At 40.8% G+C, this 20,223-nt stretch overlaps 1 protein-coding gene across 1 annotated transcript; it reads right to left on the bottom strand.

Moving 5' to 3' along the window:
• Positions 1–5,457: 5,457 nt before the first annotated feature.
• On the bottom strand, positions 5,458–18,723 carry kcnk1b (potassium channel, subfamily K, member 1b). Its single transcript, XM_061790457.1, has 3 exons — positions 16,731–18,723; positions 10,683–11,078; positions 5,458–7,980 (listed from the first exon to the last, which is right to left on the bottom strand). Exons 1-3 carry the CDS (start codon positions 17,083–17,085, stop codon positions 7,730–7,732), a joined length of 1,002 nt encoding a protein of 333 aa, XP_061646441.1. The 5' UTR covers positions 17,086–18,723; the 3' UTR covers positions 5,458–7,729.
• Positions 18,724–20,223: the final 1,500 nt, after the last annotated feature.

Genomic DNA, 20,223 nt, shown 5'->3' with positions numbered 1-20,223 from the left:
TTTGAATTTGGACCATACTGCATATTATGCACTTTATTCCATATATGTTACAGTAGCTAATAACACTATTGCACTTTGTGTACAATTTTGTAATTTCCTGGAATGGACTATATCTTTTCTCAATTGGTGGCCAGGGGGGACAAAGAGTAGGCTACCAGGATTGTCAGCCTTTATTTCTACAAATGCTTGCGTAAGGGTGGAGCTACAGAAGCTGAGGTCTGCTGATTGGTTGACAGAAAACATTTTACTTCCACGTTACCTGGCTCACACTTGGATCTGTTCGTGTGTCCTATTATTCCTAGAAATGATCAATAATCCGGCTGGCGACCGGTTCAGGGTGTACCCCGCCTCTCGCCCAGAGTCAGCTGGGATAGGCTCAAGCACGCCTGCGACCCAAGTGAGGATAAGTGGTAGGGAAGACGAATGAATGAATGATCAATAATGAAATGCAGTAATTGGCGGAACTTTTCCTTATTTGTTTCCTCACCGTCACTTATGATAGTCACGCCTGCCCGACAGCTCTGAATGCACCAGCCTTTCCAATGTAAGTAGTGATGAGCGATATTTTATTAAGATGTGTTAACTCAACAAGGTAACTCAATGTGCTTTACATGATTAAAAGCGTTTAAAAACAAAGAACAAAAACAGCTTATAAATATTTAAAGCAAAGAGAAAAATAAAAGTATAACCAAAACAGTGTACATTGCAAGAAATATCAATTAAAAGTGGAAATGCTCAAAAAAAGCATGAGGAAAAAATAAGGAGTTTTTAACCTGCACTTAAAAACATTCACACTTGGGGCTGACATCACTTCTGTTGGCAACCCATTTGTGTGCAGCATAATAGCTAAGTAACCTTTAGTAATCTTGCTATGTTGAGCTGTCATCAGCGATGCACCCGCTTGGTGAAACACATGCTAAGCAAATTGAGGTGTAGCATTGGCCTACCAAACCAAACTCCACCACTTGGAGAAAACATGCATGGCTTTAGTGAAGGTAATTACAACCACACAGATATGTATAGATAGATATGACACACCCCTTTTGAGGTCCATGCCTTGACATGCCCCTTTTGAGCTCCGTGCCGATGGCGACCCTAGGGTAGGGAGGTCAGGATACACATTGGCATTGACAATAAAAGTACATTTCATGAAAATCGGTCGAGAAATGGCCAAGTGAAGACTTAATTTCAATGTCCATCTTTGCCTTCGATGGAAAAGTCGACCTGCCCAAGATGGCTGCCACGTAGTTACATTGGTTAGTCGGGCTGCTACAGCGTGCTGGCGTATTTAGTGTTCCTCTCATAATTACAGCTTTGCCGTACCTACCAAGAGGCATCAACTATTATATTTGTTGTTTTTGTTTGTGAAGAGGTGTCTGTTTACTTAAGATCAACTGATTAGAGCACCAGCCACTATTTGAGGAGACAGTGAAACCCCATTATTAGACGTTAGAGACCAAGCCCTGATGCGAATAGCGAAAAATATTTCTCTACATTTTGAAAAGCGTACCACCCTACTTTTTCCATCGTCAACCCCATAATGAGTCTCACCGGCCTGTCGAATCTCTACTGGAATCTTCCGTTTCGCAGCTTCTAGCTATCTATACTAGCTTCTCCTTCGTCAACATGGTGCCTTGCAGGTTGTTTGGGTGCCATCTTAGGGCGTTACAGAAAGCGCAAATAGTTATTCAGCGAATAGTTCTTAGTGAGGCTCCACAGAAAAAAACTGTGAGTAGGTGAGTTTGTGAATGGTGAATCGCAAGTAGGCGGGGGTTCACGGTATACTGTGAACGGACTCACTGCTGTTTATTAACAGATAAACAGTGAGGCATAAACAAACTATTGGTTTAATTCCGATTGAGTGGCGCAACTTCCAAGACCAACAACCCACAATAGATCATTAATCTAGTATTTACAACACATTTACATAAACCCACATGCATTAACACTCTCTTAACTGTAGCATATTACATCATCATTTATTGCTGCAGCAGAGAAATGAGCGTTGGCAGTGGGAACGTTCTTGCTTGAGGCCTCTTTGTGTTTCCATCATCCCAGAGTGTGTGACAGAATATAAATAGAGTTGCTTAAGCATCAGCAAGAATTGTTGCAGCCTATAGGGTACATGCCATGTCCTGGGTGACCTCGAAGCCTCGGGGGTCGTGGGCACCATTGTGCAACCTGGGATGTGTGATACACACTCTTGGAGAAATATTTCTTAATTATTTTGGAAAGACGCAACTAAAACATCACAATGTTATGTTCAGCCTTTCAGAGATAAAACTTGAAAAAGTTCTATGAAGTGAATTCTTTTCATGTTCACAGCCAATGCTCAGGTGGTTCTCTGTGTGCGTAGAAAAGAGGCACAGAGATCAAACAGCAATATTCATGACAAAAAGCAGCAGTGGGTATGTTTCAGCCCAGCACATACAGTAAAGACCAACCTTCAGGGGCCAGTTTGAGTTCTGCTCTGTGTTTTTGTGATTTTAAACTCTAAAATGAAAAGGCAAAATTATACAAACCCCATACAATATTATGGCTATACAAGACATATAAGCTGTATCAAAAACTCTACATTAAGAAAAATGGCAATGCCCAGCTTTTGTTGAGAAGTCTTTCCTTTAACAATATGTTCATTATTGTGTAAGCGTTTTACTGCGTTTTTTAAATCATCTTTAAAGGGACACGTACCGTACACAAGCACTGTAGCACTTTTAACACGCAGGAGAGAATGTCGCCACCTCCAGGCAACCCGAACTCCATCGTCAGCAAACTGCTGCAGCTATTTTAAGTTTGAAAGGTGCCTTCTTTGAACTGCATGTTTCTGAACCCTCCCAGTTATTTAATGCAATTAAAATGAAGGTTTATGAAAGGTTACGTCAAAATAGTCGTCTGTTTTCAGTGACCCACCCCTGTGAGTTTCTCTTTCATTCGCAGAGGAGATCCAACAATGTTGATTTGTAATCCAATGAGATTGCTTTGTGTGTTGTATGTTTGTTGAAAATCAGTATTTATAATTGCATATACAGTGTCTCCAATTTTATGGGACAAGGTGAAACTACAGTGGGTACGGAAACTATTCAGACTCTCTTAATTGCTTCACTCTGTTATATGGCAGCCATTTGCTAAAATCACTTAAGTTCACAGCAACCCATATTGGCAGAAAAAAACGGAATTGTTGAAATTTTTGCAGATTTATTGAAAAAGAAAAACTGAAATATCACACGGCCGTAAGTATTCAGACCCTTTGCTCAGTATTTAATAGAAGCACCCTTTTGAGCTAATAGAGCCATGAGTCTTTTTGGGAATGATGCAACAAGTTTTTCACACCTAGATTTGAGGATCCTCTGCCATTCCTCCTTGCAGATCCTCTCCAGTTCTGTCAGGTTGGATGGTGAACAGCCATTTCCAGGTCTCTCCAGAGATGCTCTATTGGGTTTAAGTCAGGGCTCTGGCTGGGCCATTCAAGAACCGTCACGGAGTTGTTCTGAAGCCAATCCTTTGTTATTTTAGCTGTGTGCTTAAGGTCATTGTCTTGTTGGAAGGTGAACCTTCGGCCCAGTCTGAGGTCCTGCGCACTCTGGAGAAGGTTTTCGGCCAGGATATTCCTGTACTTGGCCGCATTAATCTTTCCTTCGATTGCAACCAGTCGTCCTTTCCTTGCAGCTGAAAAACACCCCGGCAGCATGATGCTGCCACCACCATGCTTCACTGTTGGGACTGTATTGGACAGGTGATGAGTAGTGCCTGGTTGGATGCTGCCATCACCAGGAACCTTAAGTGCAGCAAAATTTGTTTTTGTAACCTTGGCCAGATATGTGCCTTTCCACATTTCTGTCTCTGAGTTCTTCAGGCAGTTCCATTGACCTCATAATCCTCATTTGCTCTGACATGAACTGTGAGCTGTAAGGTCTTACATAGACAGGTGTCTGGCTTTCCTAATCAAGTCCAATCAGTATACTCAAACACAGCTGGACGAGCAGAAGAAACGGACAGCAACCGGGTTAAATATATGAGTGTCACAGCAAAGGGTCTGAATACTTATGGCTGTGTGATATTTAAGTTTTTCTTTTTTAATAAATTCGCAAAAAATTTAATAATTCGTTTTTTTCTGTCAATATGGGGTGCTGTGTGTACAACCCCAATTCGAATGAAGTTGGGTTGTTGTGTTAAACATAAATAAAAACAGAATACAATGATTTGCAAATCATGTTCAACCTATATTTAATTGAATACACTAGAAAGACAAGATATTTCATGTTCAAACTGATAAATGTTATTGTTTTTAGCAAATAATCATTAACTTAGAATTTTATGGCTGCAACACGTTCCAAAAAAAAGTTGGCACAGGGTCATGTTTACCACTGTGTTACATCACCTTTTCTTTTAACAACATCCAATAAACGTCTGGGAACTGAGGCCACTAATTGTTGAAGCTTTGTAGGTGGAATTCTTTCCCATTCTTGCTTGATGTAGAGCTTCAGCTGTTCAACAGTCCACGGTCTCCGTTGTCGTATTTTACGCTTCATAATGCGCCACACATTTTCAATGGGAGACAGGTCTGGACTGCAGGCAGGGCAGTTTAGTACCCGCACTCTTTTACTACGAAGCCACGCTGTTGCTTCATTGGAATTGGGGTTGTACAGTAATGAGGGAAAACAAATAACTTAAATGATTTTAGCAAATGGCTGAAATATAACAAAGAGTGAAAAATTGTGTTCTCATGATCTGCAATAAATACTTTGCCAGAGGCTCATCATTATTCATTTAACTTCAGCTGCTGTGGAGCGAGGGAGGCCTGTAATTGCACCACCGATATTTCAAATAAAACACAAGCTCTTAGACATTATGCAAGAAGTATTGCATCTGTTTTTGGATAATGTGTGTCCTGTCACCTGGGGTCATAACACATGAAATAAAAAGACAGATCAAAACATTAAAAAGTAAAAGTAGAGTTGTATTTCAAAATATCCTGCAAATTTTAATGATTCGGGTCATGATCATTATGGTAAAATAAAATGTGTCTGTCAGCACTTTAATGCGTTAGCTTACTTTAAAAAACAAAAAACAAATCTCATTTGTCTGGTGGGAAAATGATGAGTTTTATCCTCACCTTATGAAATGTTAGACTCTTGTTCAGCTCTAAATGTAATCCCCTCATTTGCCATGGATAACACTCAAGAGACTGCTAAAAAAAAGAGAAAACGTGTTTTCAAGAGATGACTAACAAAATAATGTATTCAAGTACCTTATCTTTTAACAACATGCTTAAAAGCCTGCAGTTAAGTGTCGTCATTGTTTTTCGACTGACTTTATTTTACTTTCAACACCTTGCACCATTTTAACCATTTTCCCTTTGTGCTACATTTATGTTAAATCTGTCTTTAAACCTTTAGTTGCATCATGAGCAGGTTATGAAACACAATAAATGGGTAGTTAAAAAACACTAACAATAAATAAAAAAACAGCACTTTATTTCACTGACACGAATGTCAAAGAGCTTATGGATTTGTCCTTAGAATTAAATGGTTTCCATCTTTGCTTGGTGATACAATATGGACATGCCCATGACATGACACGATTTCTGCATAGAAATATCAAATCTGGCCAATGTTGTCAGCATTAGTAAACTAGTTCCATTCGAAATCCTGATCACAAATATATTCACTCAATGCATCTACTGACCAGTGAAATATCTTACAGCGATGAAGAAAACAACATTAGAGGTCTAGTTTCACCCCCAGCAGACATATAAAAACAATTCACAATTAAATTTCCAAAAATGTATCAGTAGTAACGTCCAAGATGATAAAATTATCGCTAACACATACTTTACTATCAACATGACCCTACTGACCTTAGCTAAACTAAGATAGCAGAGTCGTAAAGCACATCATATGCAGTATATCCTGGTTAGCATGTTAAACTGTAGCAAAAGGCATTAACAAAAAATATTGTTTAAATATGAATATATATGCCTTAGCATTTTACTCCTTGCTAGAAATCAATTGAAAAATTACACTTAGAAGTGAAAATCGGTTGGTTTTGGTTGGGGCGTTTTCAGAACATTTACAATCAGAGTAACGCTACGGTCGCTACCTTCAACTTTTTTCACAATACAGATGAGACAGTTAGAATCACGTCTGCCATTTGGCTGGTTCCTGGAAATGTGCAAAGGTAGCTCCCAGCTCCCTACACTTAAAGGTGAACATCACATCCCTTTTCTCATAAGTTGTGTGCACATTAGATACATTTTATCAGACAAGGCAATAAATTAAAAGTGTGTATAATCACACACGGAACAGATAAATAAGCACAAGAACACGATTATAACATATACGTGCAGAGAAAGAAAATCCCTGAATGAAATGTAGGGCAAGCAGGAAACTTTACATCTTCATTAACGATAAAGTAGCACTGACATAGAGCCATCCATCCATCCATTGTGACAGCTGAAATGCGGCATCATAAGTTTGTCATTGAAATTAATAAATTCTTAATCAGAGTTTTATGCTTACTATCCATATATTCATCCATCCATCCATTTTCTGAGCCGCTTCTCCTCACTCGGGTCGCGGGCGTGCTGGAGCCTATCCCAGCTGTCATCGGGCAGGAGGCGGGGTACACCTTGAACTGGTTGCCAGCCAATCGCAGGGCACATAGAAACAAACAACCATTCGTACTCAGTCATGCCTACGGGCAATTTAGAGTCTCCAATTAATGCATGTTTTTGGGATGTGGGAGGAAACCGGAGTGCCCGGAGAAAACCCACACAGGCACGGGGAGAACATGCAAACTCCACACAGGCGGGGCCGGGGGTTGAACCTGGGTTCTCAGAACTGTGAGGCTGACGCTCTAACCAGTCGTCCACCGTGCCGCCTGACATAGAACCAATGTTCTTAAATACATTTTAAAAAGCGCCTGTCAGTTTCACATTTGCCACATAACATGATACTACTAAACTATTAGGACATTAATGCCAGCACCATTTTGACTAGGACAAATTGCCTTGTGAAGCCTCTTCCAGTCAACTATGCAACCGAAGCAGTAGAAGCCAAAAAAAGCATTAAAGAGCAACGGTCATGAGCAATCTGTATAATCAGCATACTGTACTAGTTTCTGGAATCAGTGATGTGTGTCTTAAATCCCAAAGACCCTGAACTGTACACCTTGAAGCAATGTCCACAGAAGTAACACTATCTGCTATTTTAGAAGAAATTGATCATTTCTCCAGAACTTTAGCTTGGTTGGAACATCCATCCATCCATTTTCCGTATCACTTATCCTCACTAAGGTCACGGGTGTGCTGGTGCCTATCTCAGCTAATTCTGGGCGAGAGGCGGGGTACACCGTAAACTGATCGTCACCCAATCGCAGGGCACACATAGACAAACAACCATTCACACTCACATTCACACCTATGGGCAATTTAGAGTCTTCAATTAACCTACCGTGCATGTTTTTGGGATGTGGGAGGAAACCAGAGCACCTGGAGAAAACCCACGCAGGCACGGGGAGAACATGCAAACTCCACGCAGGCAAGGCCAGATTTGAACCTGGGTCTTCAGAACTGTGAGGCTGATGTGCTAACCAGTCCGATTGTAAGATGATGTCCTAAAATGTTTCAACATATGCTTTAAATAACGGACAGGTCATAACAAAGCTTTGCTCTCACCAGCTTTAACTACAGCAGAGATTTGGGTTTTCTTGAAATTGTCTCGGTCAGTCGTTACTGGATCATGAGCTCGTCGCTGCGAGAAGACAGAGTTGAGACACTAATGAACATGTGGGCCTTGTCATCGCTGTGCGCCGTGCCTGGTGCGGAGGTGAAGGATAGGTGGTCATGCTCCAGGATGGTCAGGCGGTCCTGCGTCTTCTCCTTTTTCAGGTAGAATATCTTCCTCAGCTGCTTCAGCTGCTGCAGCTCGCAGAATGTCTCCAGGACCACCAGCATAACGATCAGGCCCAGGATCAAGTAAACTAAAGACAGAGACGAGCAAAAGGACTCAATGTAAGTGTCAAACCAAAGAAGCTCATCACTTCTGTGAATTTGATTACAAAAACAATGTGAGGATAAGGGGTACAGAAAAATTGATGGCTGGATGGATGATCACAAAGTGTGTTGTTCATACATTCAGACACAAGAGGCCGGTGTTCCACACGATGCACTTTCGGGAATTATTGTGTGGTGAATTAACGCATACCATTTCTCATTTAGGCGGCACGGTGAGGACTGGTTAGCACATCTGCCTCACAGTTCTGAGGACCCGGGTTCAAATCCAGCTTCGCCTGTGTGGAGTTTTCCCCATACATCTGTCTGTAGTTGTCATTTGTCTACATTACATTGCAATTCAGTTCTATGCAAATGTTTTAACGACCTATTTCATAAGTCATTTTAACAGATTAAAACAGCAAATAGCAGGACACATAAATGATTTAGCATTGAATTTGATTAACTTTCCATTCCATTTAACATTTACAGGGGCAGGTTCTGCCTCACAGTCAGATCTGGGTTTGAATCACCACTGGAAAATCTCTTTGTGGAGTTTGCATGTTCACCCTGATCCCGTCCATACGTGGGTCTTCCTCCCACATCTCAAAAACACAGACTCTAAATTGCTAAAAGGTGTGAATTTGAGTTTGAATTGTTGTCTGCAATTGACTGGCGACCAGTCCAAGGTGTAACCCACCTCTCGCTCAAAGTCAGCTGGGATAGACTTGTGTTACCTGTGACCCAAATGAAGACAAGTGATGTAGATTGGATGTTATTTATCCTATTCACAAAGGGGTTCTGAAATAACTATTTGATTCGCTGAATCAACAGATTCTCTAAGTATTTCCTATGTGCAAACATTTACTTCCTGAATGACCAGAAAACCTACACTAGTTAAATAACATGAAAATATTCTAATAATAAATCTGGATCTATCTACTGTAGAAAGGTATCTGGGTCCAGATCCAGACCACCTATTAAGAAACTCTAGTCTAGTGTAAAGGAAGGTAATCCTGAAAATGTTCTACTTTAAACGAATCTAATGACAGCCTTAGACTTTTGCACACCACTGTAAATCAAAACAAAGTAACCATAGGCAGAGGTCAAATCAAGACATTCATCCATCTATTTTCTGTACCGCTTTATTCTCACAAGGGTCGCGGGCGTGCTGGAGCCAATCCCAGCTATCTTCGGGCGAGAGGCGGGGTACACCCTGACCAGGTCGCCAGCCAATCATAGGGCACATAGAATCTAAAACAGAGAAACAAACAACCATTCACACATACATTCACACCTAAGGGCAATTTTGAGTCTTCAATCAACCTACTGTGCATGTAATTGGGATGTGCGAGGAAACCGGAGTAACGGGAGAAAAACCAGGCAGGCAAGGGGAGAACATGCAAACTCCACACAGGTGAGGCCGGATTTGAACCCGGGTTCTCAGAACTGTGAGGCAGATGTGCTAGCCAGTCGGTCACCGTGCCACCCAAAACAAAACAAATGAATTTAATTTATTTTTGTAATTTATTTATCCTATTTGCTTCCAGCCTGTTTGTGCAGTGCCTGCTCTATAAATACACCACACGTTTTATGCACGGTGCTTACGTCACATCATGCATAAATTTACACAGCAGCTTTTGTGCATCCTACAAGCTGAAAGACTAAATGACACACACCCACGTCACACACTTTAGCGTTCTATTTATGCTTTCTTCTAATAGAGGTTGCATTTCAAAACATGCAAGATGAAGGGTGGTTAATATTCACTTCTTCACTTTTGCAGAAAGATAGCCTTTTATAGGGCATTTAACCATAATTGTAATTAAAATGGAAATGGAGGCCATACATGGATCACTATAAGGCATTCAAGAAGGTAACGAAAGAAAGGTAATGAGACTAAAAATGTATCATTAACTATGATTGATTTGATTATTTTTTTAAATTATGCATCTATAACGTATATAACGACAATAGTTACTCATGTAAACTACAATATTTTCTGGAGTTAAAATGTTTCCTGAGGTTACAAAGCAACATGTTGAAACTTGTTATCAGGGTTCATTTCAATTCCTCTGGCTTTACTCTCATGGAGATATTTAAAAGAAGAAAATAAGAAGCTGTACTGTGTAAACCTGTATACTGTAAACTGTAGACCAATGAATTACATTAGATCGTTCTTGTAACAGGAAGTAAGTGATATTATTATGAGATGTGAGTATTGACCTCATTTTGACGCCACACCACAGAACAGGGCACATTACATATCTTACTGCTACAGTATTAGTTAAAATAGAACATATGATAAACCAACACGATCTCATACAAGAGCTATACCAAACATTCGTAGTTTACAGCGATGATAATGCTGAGTTTTAAACTCATTCACTGCCAGCCTTCCCAGTTAACATGGATATTTGACTTTTAAAGCCGTCAGTGGCAGTGAATGTGTTTTAATCGACAGTAGTATAATAGGGGTGCTAATTTAACAAGATGTTAAATATGCTACGTCAGTATGATAGTTTGTACAGCTACTATGCTAAATGTGTCAAACTAAATTGTAAAGTAATAATTTATACCACTTTAGAGTGTACAGATGTACCTAATGAAGTGGCCAGTGGGTGTATAACATCAAGTACAAGTTGGTAAAGATAAAATGGACCTTGATTTATATTATCTGCCCATTACTCACAAGTGATTCCCAGCTTGTAGAGCTCCCTGAACTTCTGGTTAGTCGCCTCGCCTGGCACATAATCTCCCAATCCAACGGTGCTGAGCGAGATGAAGCAGAAGTAGAACGACTCCAGGAAGTTCCAGTTGTCCTCTATTGCTGAGAAGATGCCCGCAGGGATGAGGAAGAAGCAACAGACGGCCAACAAGGCGAGAAGACAGGAGTGGACGATGGCCACCAGAGGTTTCGACAGGCCCCAGCGTGTGTGGATGTACGAGATGGGCTTCCTTGTGCTGTACACCATGATCCTTTGCACCACGGCGGTGAGGAAGAGGAGGGTGAACGGGATGCCAAACACAGAGTAGATGATGCAGAAGGCCTTCCCACCCTCTGACAGTGGTGCTGTGTGACCATAACCTGAAGACAAAAACAAGACAATGGAAACAGTGGAAACTAGGTGGGTCACAGAATTCATCCAAATATTATGTGGTCCTAAATAAAGTATCCCAAAGACCTTTTGGATATTCGCTTGGATTCCAATAAACAGTTAATCCCCGTTTATTGTGAGGGATACGTTGCAAACCCTGATACAATCGGTAAAAAATCTCAGTGAAAAAAGTTTTCCTCCCCCCCACACGCTTTAAACACCCATCCATCCATCCATCCATTTTCTGAGCCGCTTCTCCACACTAGGGTCACGGGCGCGCTGGAGCCCATCCCAGCCACCATTGGGCAGGAGGCGGGGCACACCCCGAACTGGTCGCCAGCCAATCGCAGGGCACATACAAACAACCATTCGCACTCACATTCACACATACGGGCAATTTAGAGTTGTCAATTAATCTACCATGCCTGTTTTTGGGATGTGGGAGGAAACCAAAGAAAACCCACACAGGCACGGGGAGAACATGCAAACTCCAAACAGGCGGGGCCGGGGATTGAACCCCGGTCCTCAGAACTGTGAGGCAGACGCTCTAACCAGTCGTCCCACATTCCGAAACACATTTCGACTTATTAAAACACACAAAACAATTAAGACAGTTTTTAAACTCATTTGAACCACCTCAGAAAATACAGGCATACAATGGTACAGAAAATGCCGTTGGGATTGTGGGGTCTGTGTACCTTTAAGAGGTGGGGCTTGTTGGGGTGTGACATCAGCAAGTCTGCATGTGAGTGTCTGGGTGTGAGCTGTAGCTGACAGCAGCTCCTGCAAGACTGTGCTCGTTGTTTTTATGTTTTATTGTCCTCCCAGCGTTCAATAAACAACTGAAAAGTGCATTGGTGACTGTGGCTCTCCTTTCCAACAAGTGAGGGCATTACGCTAAGTAAGTCAGTAAGTATTAAGCATATCATCCTGACCATTTATATGGTAAATATCACAGTATTGCAAATACATCTCTAAAATGTATACTGTATATTTTATTAAATGTTAGGGTAAAAAAAAGAAACCTTTTTTTCCATTGAACGCACTCCTCAGGCACATTATTAAACTTTAAATTTTCTAAATAAAATCAAAATACCAAAACAGTCACGTAGTTACCTATCAGAAAATGAGTAGCTACTTCTCTGCTCTTCTCCGTTTTGTGAAGTAACGTCAGTGTCAGATCCTGTTTTGTGTTGCTCGTTCCTGTTGGGTTTTTCCTTGGTGTTACTGTTCCTTGGATTGTGTTGGTGGGCAGAGTCACCTGCGTCACACCTTCTGGTGGTTATCATCAGCAGGGTATTTAGACAAGGGGGAGAGCACAGGAACCTGCGATATTGTACATTGCTAGTTGGGATTGGAATTGCTTGTTTTGTTGCTCTCTTGTGCATACTAGCGTTCATTCTGTCCTGCCAGCCCAGTAGTTATTTTCGCTCTCTGTTTTTTTGTAAATACTATTGTAATTTCTATTCCCTTCTGTTTTCTCTGTCTTATCTAGGTTTCATTTTTGTTTTCTCAGTGAGCTTCGGTGTCTTCCTCCTGTGGGTCCACTTCTTTAGTTATTACTTTTATTTTCACGTCAACCTTTTCTCACATCCCACTTTGTTATTTGTAGTTTTTCATGCTTGTGTGCTTCTTTTGTTTGTTTAATAAATTCTGTAAACCAGCTCAGTCTGTTGTGTTTTGTTTGAGGTCCAACCACTCACATGTTCATGCAGCCCTGACAGTCAGAGTGGAAATGAACAGATGTTAGCCATGTTATTTAAGTTGTCATATGCCTCAGGAGCGATTCTATAGTCTTTAGTTTCATCATTTTTAGATGCGCTAACGCTTAACTGGTTGAAAGCGTTCATTTCAAGACAGCGTTATCGTAATATATTAACTTTACCTTGACTTTATTGAAGCGGGATGGGTGGCATACAGTGGCGTGCCAGTGGCGGAGGATGGTCCAGTGGCCTGGGGCATCCAAATGGGGTTTTGGGGACATCAACAGGTGTCCCCAATACATTTACCTGGGCAAGCATTGTTTAGGGGTGCCCAAAAATTTCATTCTGCACCTCCCCCCATTGATGATCATGATCGGTTTTCGCAGTTGCGGCATAATATATATATAGCTATACTATGCTGAACACATGTCCCCTTAAGACATATAAAACTATATCATGTATTTCCAGTGCTGGTTAGCACATCTGCCTCACAGTTCTGAGGACCGGGGTTCAAATCCGGCCTCCCCTGTGTAGAGTTTGCATGTTCTTCCCGTGCCTCTGTGGGTTTTCTCCGGGACTCTAAATTGCCCGTTGGCTGGCGACCAGTTCAGGCTGTACCCTGCCTCTCGCCCAAAGATAGCTGGGATATGCTCCAGCACGCCGGCGACCCTAGTGAGGATAAGCGGTATGAAAAATTAATGAATGAATGAATGAATGTATTGCCATAACATCCATCCATTTCCTATTACTGCTTGTCCTCATTAAGGAGCCTATTCCAGCTGACTTTGGGCGAAAGGTGACCGTGGACTGGTTGCCAGTCAATACCAGGGCACTGATAGACAAAAATACATTCACACCTATGTACAATTTAGTCTTCAATTGATAGAATAAAAAATAATAGAATACGTACGACCGTTGACTGAATGGACCCGGTTCACGATAACCTGCAAAAGTGACATTGTAATATGCATGCCAGGCCACTAGTTGGCGATGTCAATTCTGAAAGCGACTCGAGACATGAAATATACAGCTTGTTCTCCCGGACAAAACCATCTTTCAAATAGCCTTCCTAAGTTACTTGGCCTATATGTGATATGTGAAAGAATTTTATAAGTAATAGTACTACTAGAGTGATGTGTTCCATTTGTTATTTTTGTGATTATGATATACAGTGGGCGGCACGGTGGACGACTGGGTAGCACATCGGCCTCACAGCTCTGAGGACTGTTCGGGTTCAAATCCGGCCTTGCCTGTGTGGAGTTTGCATGTTCTCCTTGTGACTGCATGTGTTTTCTCCGGGTACTCCGGTTTCCTCCCACATCCCAAAAACATGCATGGTAGGTTAATTGAAGACTCTAAATTGCCCATAAGTGTCAATCTGAGTGTGAATGTTTGTTTGTTTATATGTGCCCTGCGAATGGCCGGCAACCAGTTCAGGGTGTACCCCGCCTCTTGCCCAGAGTCAGCTGCGATAGGCTCCAGCACGCCCGCAACCCTAGTGGGGATAAGAGGTACGAAAGATGGATGAATGGAAGACAAACTGAAGGTGTTACCCATGTTAACGTCTAAAGTACTTGAATAGAAAAAGTATAAACATGTTCCAAATCAAACTGCGATGTCTTTAAAGTAAATGTTAAAACAGGTCATTATGCTCCACCTATGCTTCACAACACTCTAATTGTGTAGTGGTATCTAGGTTAAAAACGTCAAAATCCATTATAACGTCCCACTTTAACCTTGCACGAATGTGCGTTACCTTGGCCCAGTCGCAAGAATGTGCTAATTAACAGGAAATAGCATTTGCTTGTGATTTGTGTTTTACACCACACTTTTAACAGAGAGTCTTTTGAATATTTAACATCCAAACCACCATGGCGCCAGTTATGTAATGTCAGCTCTTTTTGATGGATAGTCTCTGCTTGTTGGGTCTGTTTAGCCCGCAACACTCTATTGTTGAGGACTTAAACACAACCCGCATACAGTATGCACTTTATTTTGAAACCTCGTAGATAACTCCTGCTGCCATGTTATCGAACTTAAGTTCCTTCAGGTATTCTTGATTCATATGCATGCTCTCTCTCTTTTTAGATAACATTGGATGACTGTGCAAAACTGTCCTATTGCCTCTAGGACAAAAAACTGCACTATTTGTATAAAGGGTTTATTTTAACAAATTCTTTTTATTACATTTGACTGAGCAATGAGAGATGTTTTGTTCCACATGGAAAGAGGTTTGGTAGGTTTACTGTACATATTATTCATTATTAAGTTAATAACACTTGTTACTCTCATTGCAACACATTTTGTTCTCATTGCATTTGTACGTCTTTTAATTGTACACATTGTATGTAAAAAATTTGCTTTTGAATTGTGTAAATATTTACAATTTATCTGTTTGTGTCCCTGTGCTCATTGATAAACTGTTTATAGATTTAAAAATATATATATATATTAACACAGTTAGATATGACATGCTCTCAACTATGTGTTTTATATATCCATCCATCCATTTTCTGAGCCGCTTCTCCTCACTAGGGTCGCGGGCCTGCTGGAGCCTATCCCAGCTATCATCGGGCTGGAGGCGGGGTACACCCTGAACTGGTTGCCAGTTGTTTGTACAAACAAACAACCATTCGCACTCACATTCACACCTACGGGCAATTCAATTCATGCATGTTTTTGGGATGTGGGAGGAAACCGGAGAGCCCGGAGAAAACCCACGCAGGCACGGGGAGAACATGCAAACTCCACACAGGCGGGGCCGGGGATTGAACCCCGCTCCTCAGAACTGTGAGGCAGACGCTCTAATCACCGTTCCAGCTGTTTTAAATATATGAATGTGAAATAAAAATAAAAATCTAGCACACCCACAAAATAGAGCACAACTGCCTCGCAGTTTTGAGGTTGTAGGTTCAAATCTGGGTTCTGGCCATCCTGTGTGGAGTTTGTTCTCCCCATGTTTGCTTGGGTTTTCTCTCAGAACGCTGCTTTCCTCCCACGTTCCAAAACATGCCCATTAGGTTCACTGAAGACTCTAAATTGTCCTAAGGTGTAAATGTGAATGCATGTGAGAATGGTTGTTTGTCTATATGTGCCCTGTGATTGGCTGGCGACCAGTTTAGGGTGTAGCCCGCCTCACATCCAAAGTCATCTGGGAAAGGCTCCAGCAGTTCATCCAACCCACAACCATATATAGTGAGGATAAGAGGTACAGAGGATGGATGGATGCAATTGAAATTATATAAACATAAACAGTATATATATATTTACACACACACACACAAAATATATCGAAATATTAATTAAGAGGAGAAAATGCACACAAACTTGCATGTGTATATATATATATATATATATATACATATATATATATATATATATATATATATATACATATATATATATACATATACATACACACACACACAATTTATATAGAAATATTAATTAAGAGGAGAAAATGCACACAAACTCGCATGTACTGCACTGCTCTGTGGCTGTACTAATGACAATAAATCATCAAGTGGACCCGATGTGTGGTATGTAATGCTGCATGGAGTCATAAAAGGGTAATTAGATAAGCACTGACTGATAGGCCTTTACAGGTATGTGTTTGGACACCAGTTTGTGAACTGTTACATATGCCAGTGCCTGTTTTTAGTGAGGCCAAAGAGGCCTAAAGACATGGCAGACCTAATAACTGTTTACTTGCATACAAGAATGATCGAAATATGGCATTCATCAAACTTAAGTGTGTGTCTGATTGATTATAACTAATATCAAGCTCATTCTCAATGGTATGGGAGTCAATTGTCTCTATGTATTGTCTGTATTGCCATATGGCTGTGGGATCACTTTACAGATAAACCGCAAACAATGAAAAGAAATAAAAGCATTTGCATGAAGAAATAATGTTCTTGTGCAAGAGCTACAGCTCACCTGTGGTGGAGAGCACGGTGCTGGCAAAGAAGAGTGCAGAGGTGAAGTCCCAGTTCCAGTTAGCATCGGTGTTGTTGAGGATGGAGACGCCGTAATTGCTCGCTTCGAGAGCTTCCCTGAGAAAGCGCTCCAGACTCTCCTCGGTGATGCACTCGTTGTCGCGGAGGAACTGCGTTTTCATGGCCATCAGCTCCTGGCGCAGGGCGTCTTCGTAAGGCAGCTCGACGGACGAGAAGACAACAGCCCCGAAGATGAGATAAAGGATGTAGCCCAGCAGCAGAATCACAAAATACCACGTCGATTTGTGGCTCTGAATGAGCCGCACGCACGAACTACTGGCAACAGACTGGAGCATCTTAAAACGGTGTGGTACGCACACAAACGCAGCCTATGAACTCAAGAAATGGATGTTCCTCGGAGCTAGGCTGAAATGTTCATTCACAATTTCGTTTCCCTTCCTACGAAACCTATGCTGCTTTGGTGAGTTACGTTCAATGACATCGCGGTGTTTATGGGTGGGCGGGAGTAACCTGGAATTAAGCAGTTGCTCGTCAATTTAAAAAAAATATGTATACTAGATATTGCCCTATTTTATTTGTTTAAATACGAAACACAAACTAAACTGTTGAATTAAACTGAAAAATAATGAATTGACGTTTAATAAAACCCGAGTTTCAAGCTGTGCCTGAAGGCAACATGTGAGTGTCGGAGACGATGGCTGGGTGACGTCATATGTTCCGTTTCTCCCTTTTAGATGTGGCAATTGGATTCAACAATTAAAAGCTAAATTTCACTATCACTAATTAACATTGTCACTATTCGAAACTACAAGTGATCTCTTTAATTGAGTTTTGCCCCGCCAAAACAGAATTAAAGATAGCTAGCCAAATGACGTCACATTGCCATTCATTTGTATGGGATTTCTATGTTTTAACATTTAAAAGCTAAATTTGACCAACCGGGTTTTGGGATTCAAGGGCATCAACAATTTATGTTGGACTAATCGTGATGACTTTTTGAATAGTTGGAATTTTCCTTCAAGATATCTGTAATTCATGTCTACGGGGTTTCTCATCACAGAAATCTAAAATTCACTTGCAGAGATCCGCTAGTAAATTGCGGATATCAGCAACTAAATTATAGATTTCCCTAACTCCAATTTAAGATATCTGCAGTTTGATTCTGACTAGTCATAATTCCAGTTCCAGATATCTACAACTTAATTTCGCCTATAGCTAAAATTTGATTTAAGATCTCTGAAAAGGAAAATCTTGACTCTCTTGAATTGGGATGAATTAAATATATCTTGAACTGCAATTATGACTAGTCAGAATCAAATGGTTGCTATCTCAAACTGGAGTTCCATTGCAGATATCTGAAAAGCCAATTGTGGATAGGAAGAATGTAGTTTGGGATATCTGAAATGTTGTTTTTGAGAAGGCAAAATTGGATTACGGTACTGGATTACAGTAGCTGTTAAATATTAAGAGTTTTTGCATTTTGTTCACCTCCCAACCTGTCCTGCCTGTTTCTGTTATTGTAGTAACGATGTAGGTAGCAGGGCAAGGATTACACACAGATTCATGTAGATAAACACAATAATCTGTTGAGGCCTTGCATTTTGACTCAGGCAATATATTAATTATTATAACACACTCCTAGACTGTGAACTTTACTACACCCAAACAGCACATATTCTGTTTTCATGCGCCTAGTTTCTGTGCAAATATCTTTTAACCAGTACAGCAAACCACATTGGCAACAATAATGAATCATCAGTGTGTCACATAATTCGTATGTGACATACGCACCTGACACTTTCATCAAGAATGAGGCGTACTTGTTTGGTGGTAGGTTTGGTCAGCAGGCGTCATCCACCCTGAAGTGGTATGGTTTTCTACTACTGAGATGTAACACCATGGCAGATGATACTTGGCATTTGTTTTTTTTTTTTCACTTCTTTTACCATGTGAGTAGGCTTGTCCATCTGCCTGTTGTGGGGATGCAGGAAGGCGGAAGTTGTTTGAGCAGCAGCCAGTATACCACGTGACGAGTTCAAAATGAATGAGAACTGTGGGTGTAGGCAACATGTGAGGAAGTCAAACACCGCTACTATTTACATAGTCCTTGTTTCTCAATAAAAATGAATAACGCAAATCACTTGTGGGTTTCACCTGTTGTTTCTGTATTGCACTTACACTTAATGAAGTATCTGTCACGACTTAAGAAACATACATTACTATCTTGGTCCATGCACTTGACCACGGGTGGGGAACTTTATGGCCATTGGACTATATACAGTCATGAAAAGAAATATTAGGCCAACCTTGTTTCTTCAATTTTGTGTTCATTTTAATGCCTGGTACTACTAAAGGTACAGTATGTTACTCCCTGAAGAATATAATGAACATAGCAAAAATGCAGCTGATTCCATAATACTTGGTCCTACTGTAACTGTGTATGACATGCATAAGCTTAATTGTATTTTCAGTGATTTTGGTTATTATCAAGAAAACCATGGAAAATGGTTAGATATCAGCTCTTATACATAACTGTAATAATAAACATATGACAGTACATATATCATTGCAAGATCTTTTTTTAAAGTGGTGGTTAACCACATCTGCCCTGCAGAGGTTTGGGGTTTGAATCCTTCCTACGTGTGGAGTTTACATGTTCTCCCAGTGCCTATGTGGATTTTCTGCAGGTACTCAGGGTTCCTCACAAACTCCACAAACATGCGTATTAACCGTGAATCATTGTTTGTTTCCATTTCCAATTCCCATTATTTGTAGTTGTCATGGTTATGGCCTTGCATGCAGTCATTCTTTTCTTTTGATTTAAGAGTTTCATAAATTCAAATGATCGTCTGCTCAAACAGGCCTGTTCCACAGCAAAGTAATGATGAGCTTGTAGCTAAAATAACCCAGAAATATTGTAGTCAAAGCAAATAATGCACTTAAAGATTATACTGTATAATGGTAGCATTGATACATACACACACACAGACAAATGTGAGACAAATTTGGCCAATTGTAGTTGATTTATTGTGTGGGTAACTTAACTTTCCTCAGAGAAGCTCATTCAAATCTTAAATTACAACAGCCTATAGATGGACAACTAAACTTCCACTGCTGGTTGACAACATGAACATCATACATAACAATTTATTTACGTGGAACGTCACCTCTCTGGTAGGGAAGGGCCCCGAGCCGGTGTGTGAGGTCGAGAAAATTCGACTAGATATAGTCGGGCTCGCCTTGACACACAGCTTGGGCTCTGGTCCAGTCCTCTAGACTGCACATCTGCATATTTAGACAAACAACCAATTGCAGTCACATTCACATCTCTAGACAGTCGTGCATTTGTTTTGGTGAATAGGGGAGGAGTGGTAGATTCAAACACTGAAAATTAACACTGCCCGGCAGATGTGCTAACCAGTAGTCCAGGGGTTCTCAAACTTTTTAGACCTATATTACTACTAATCAAAATC

The sequence above is a fragment of the Phyllopteryx taeniolatus genome, chromosome 11, assembly GCF_024500385.1.
Source record: "Phyllopteryx taeniolatus isolate TA_2022b chromosome 11, UOR_Ptae_1.2, whole genome shotgun sequence".
Taxonomy (NCBI): Eukaryota; Metazoa; Chordata; class Actinopteri; order Syngnathiformes; family Syngnathidae; genus Phyllopteryx; species Phyllopteryx taeniolatus.
This window is presented reverse-complemented; position numbering and strand designations above follow the sequence as displayed.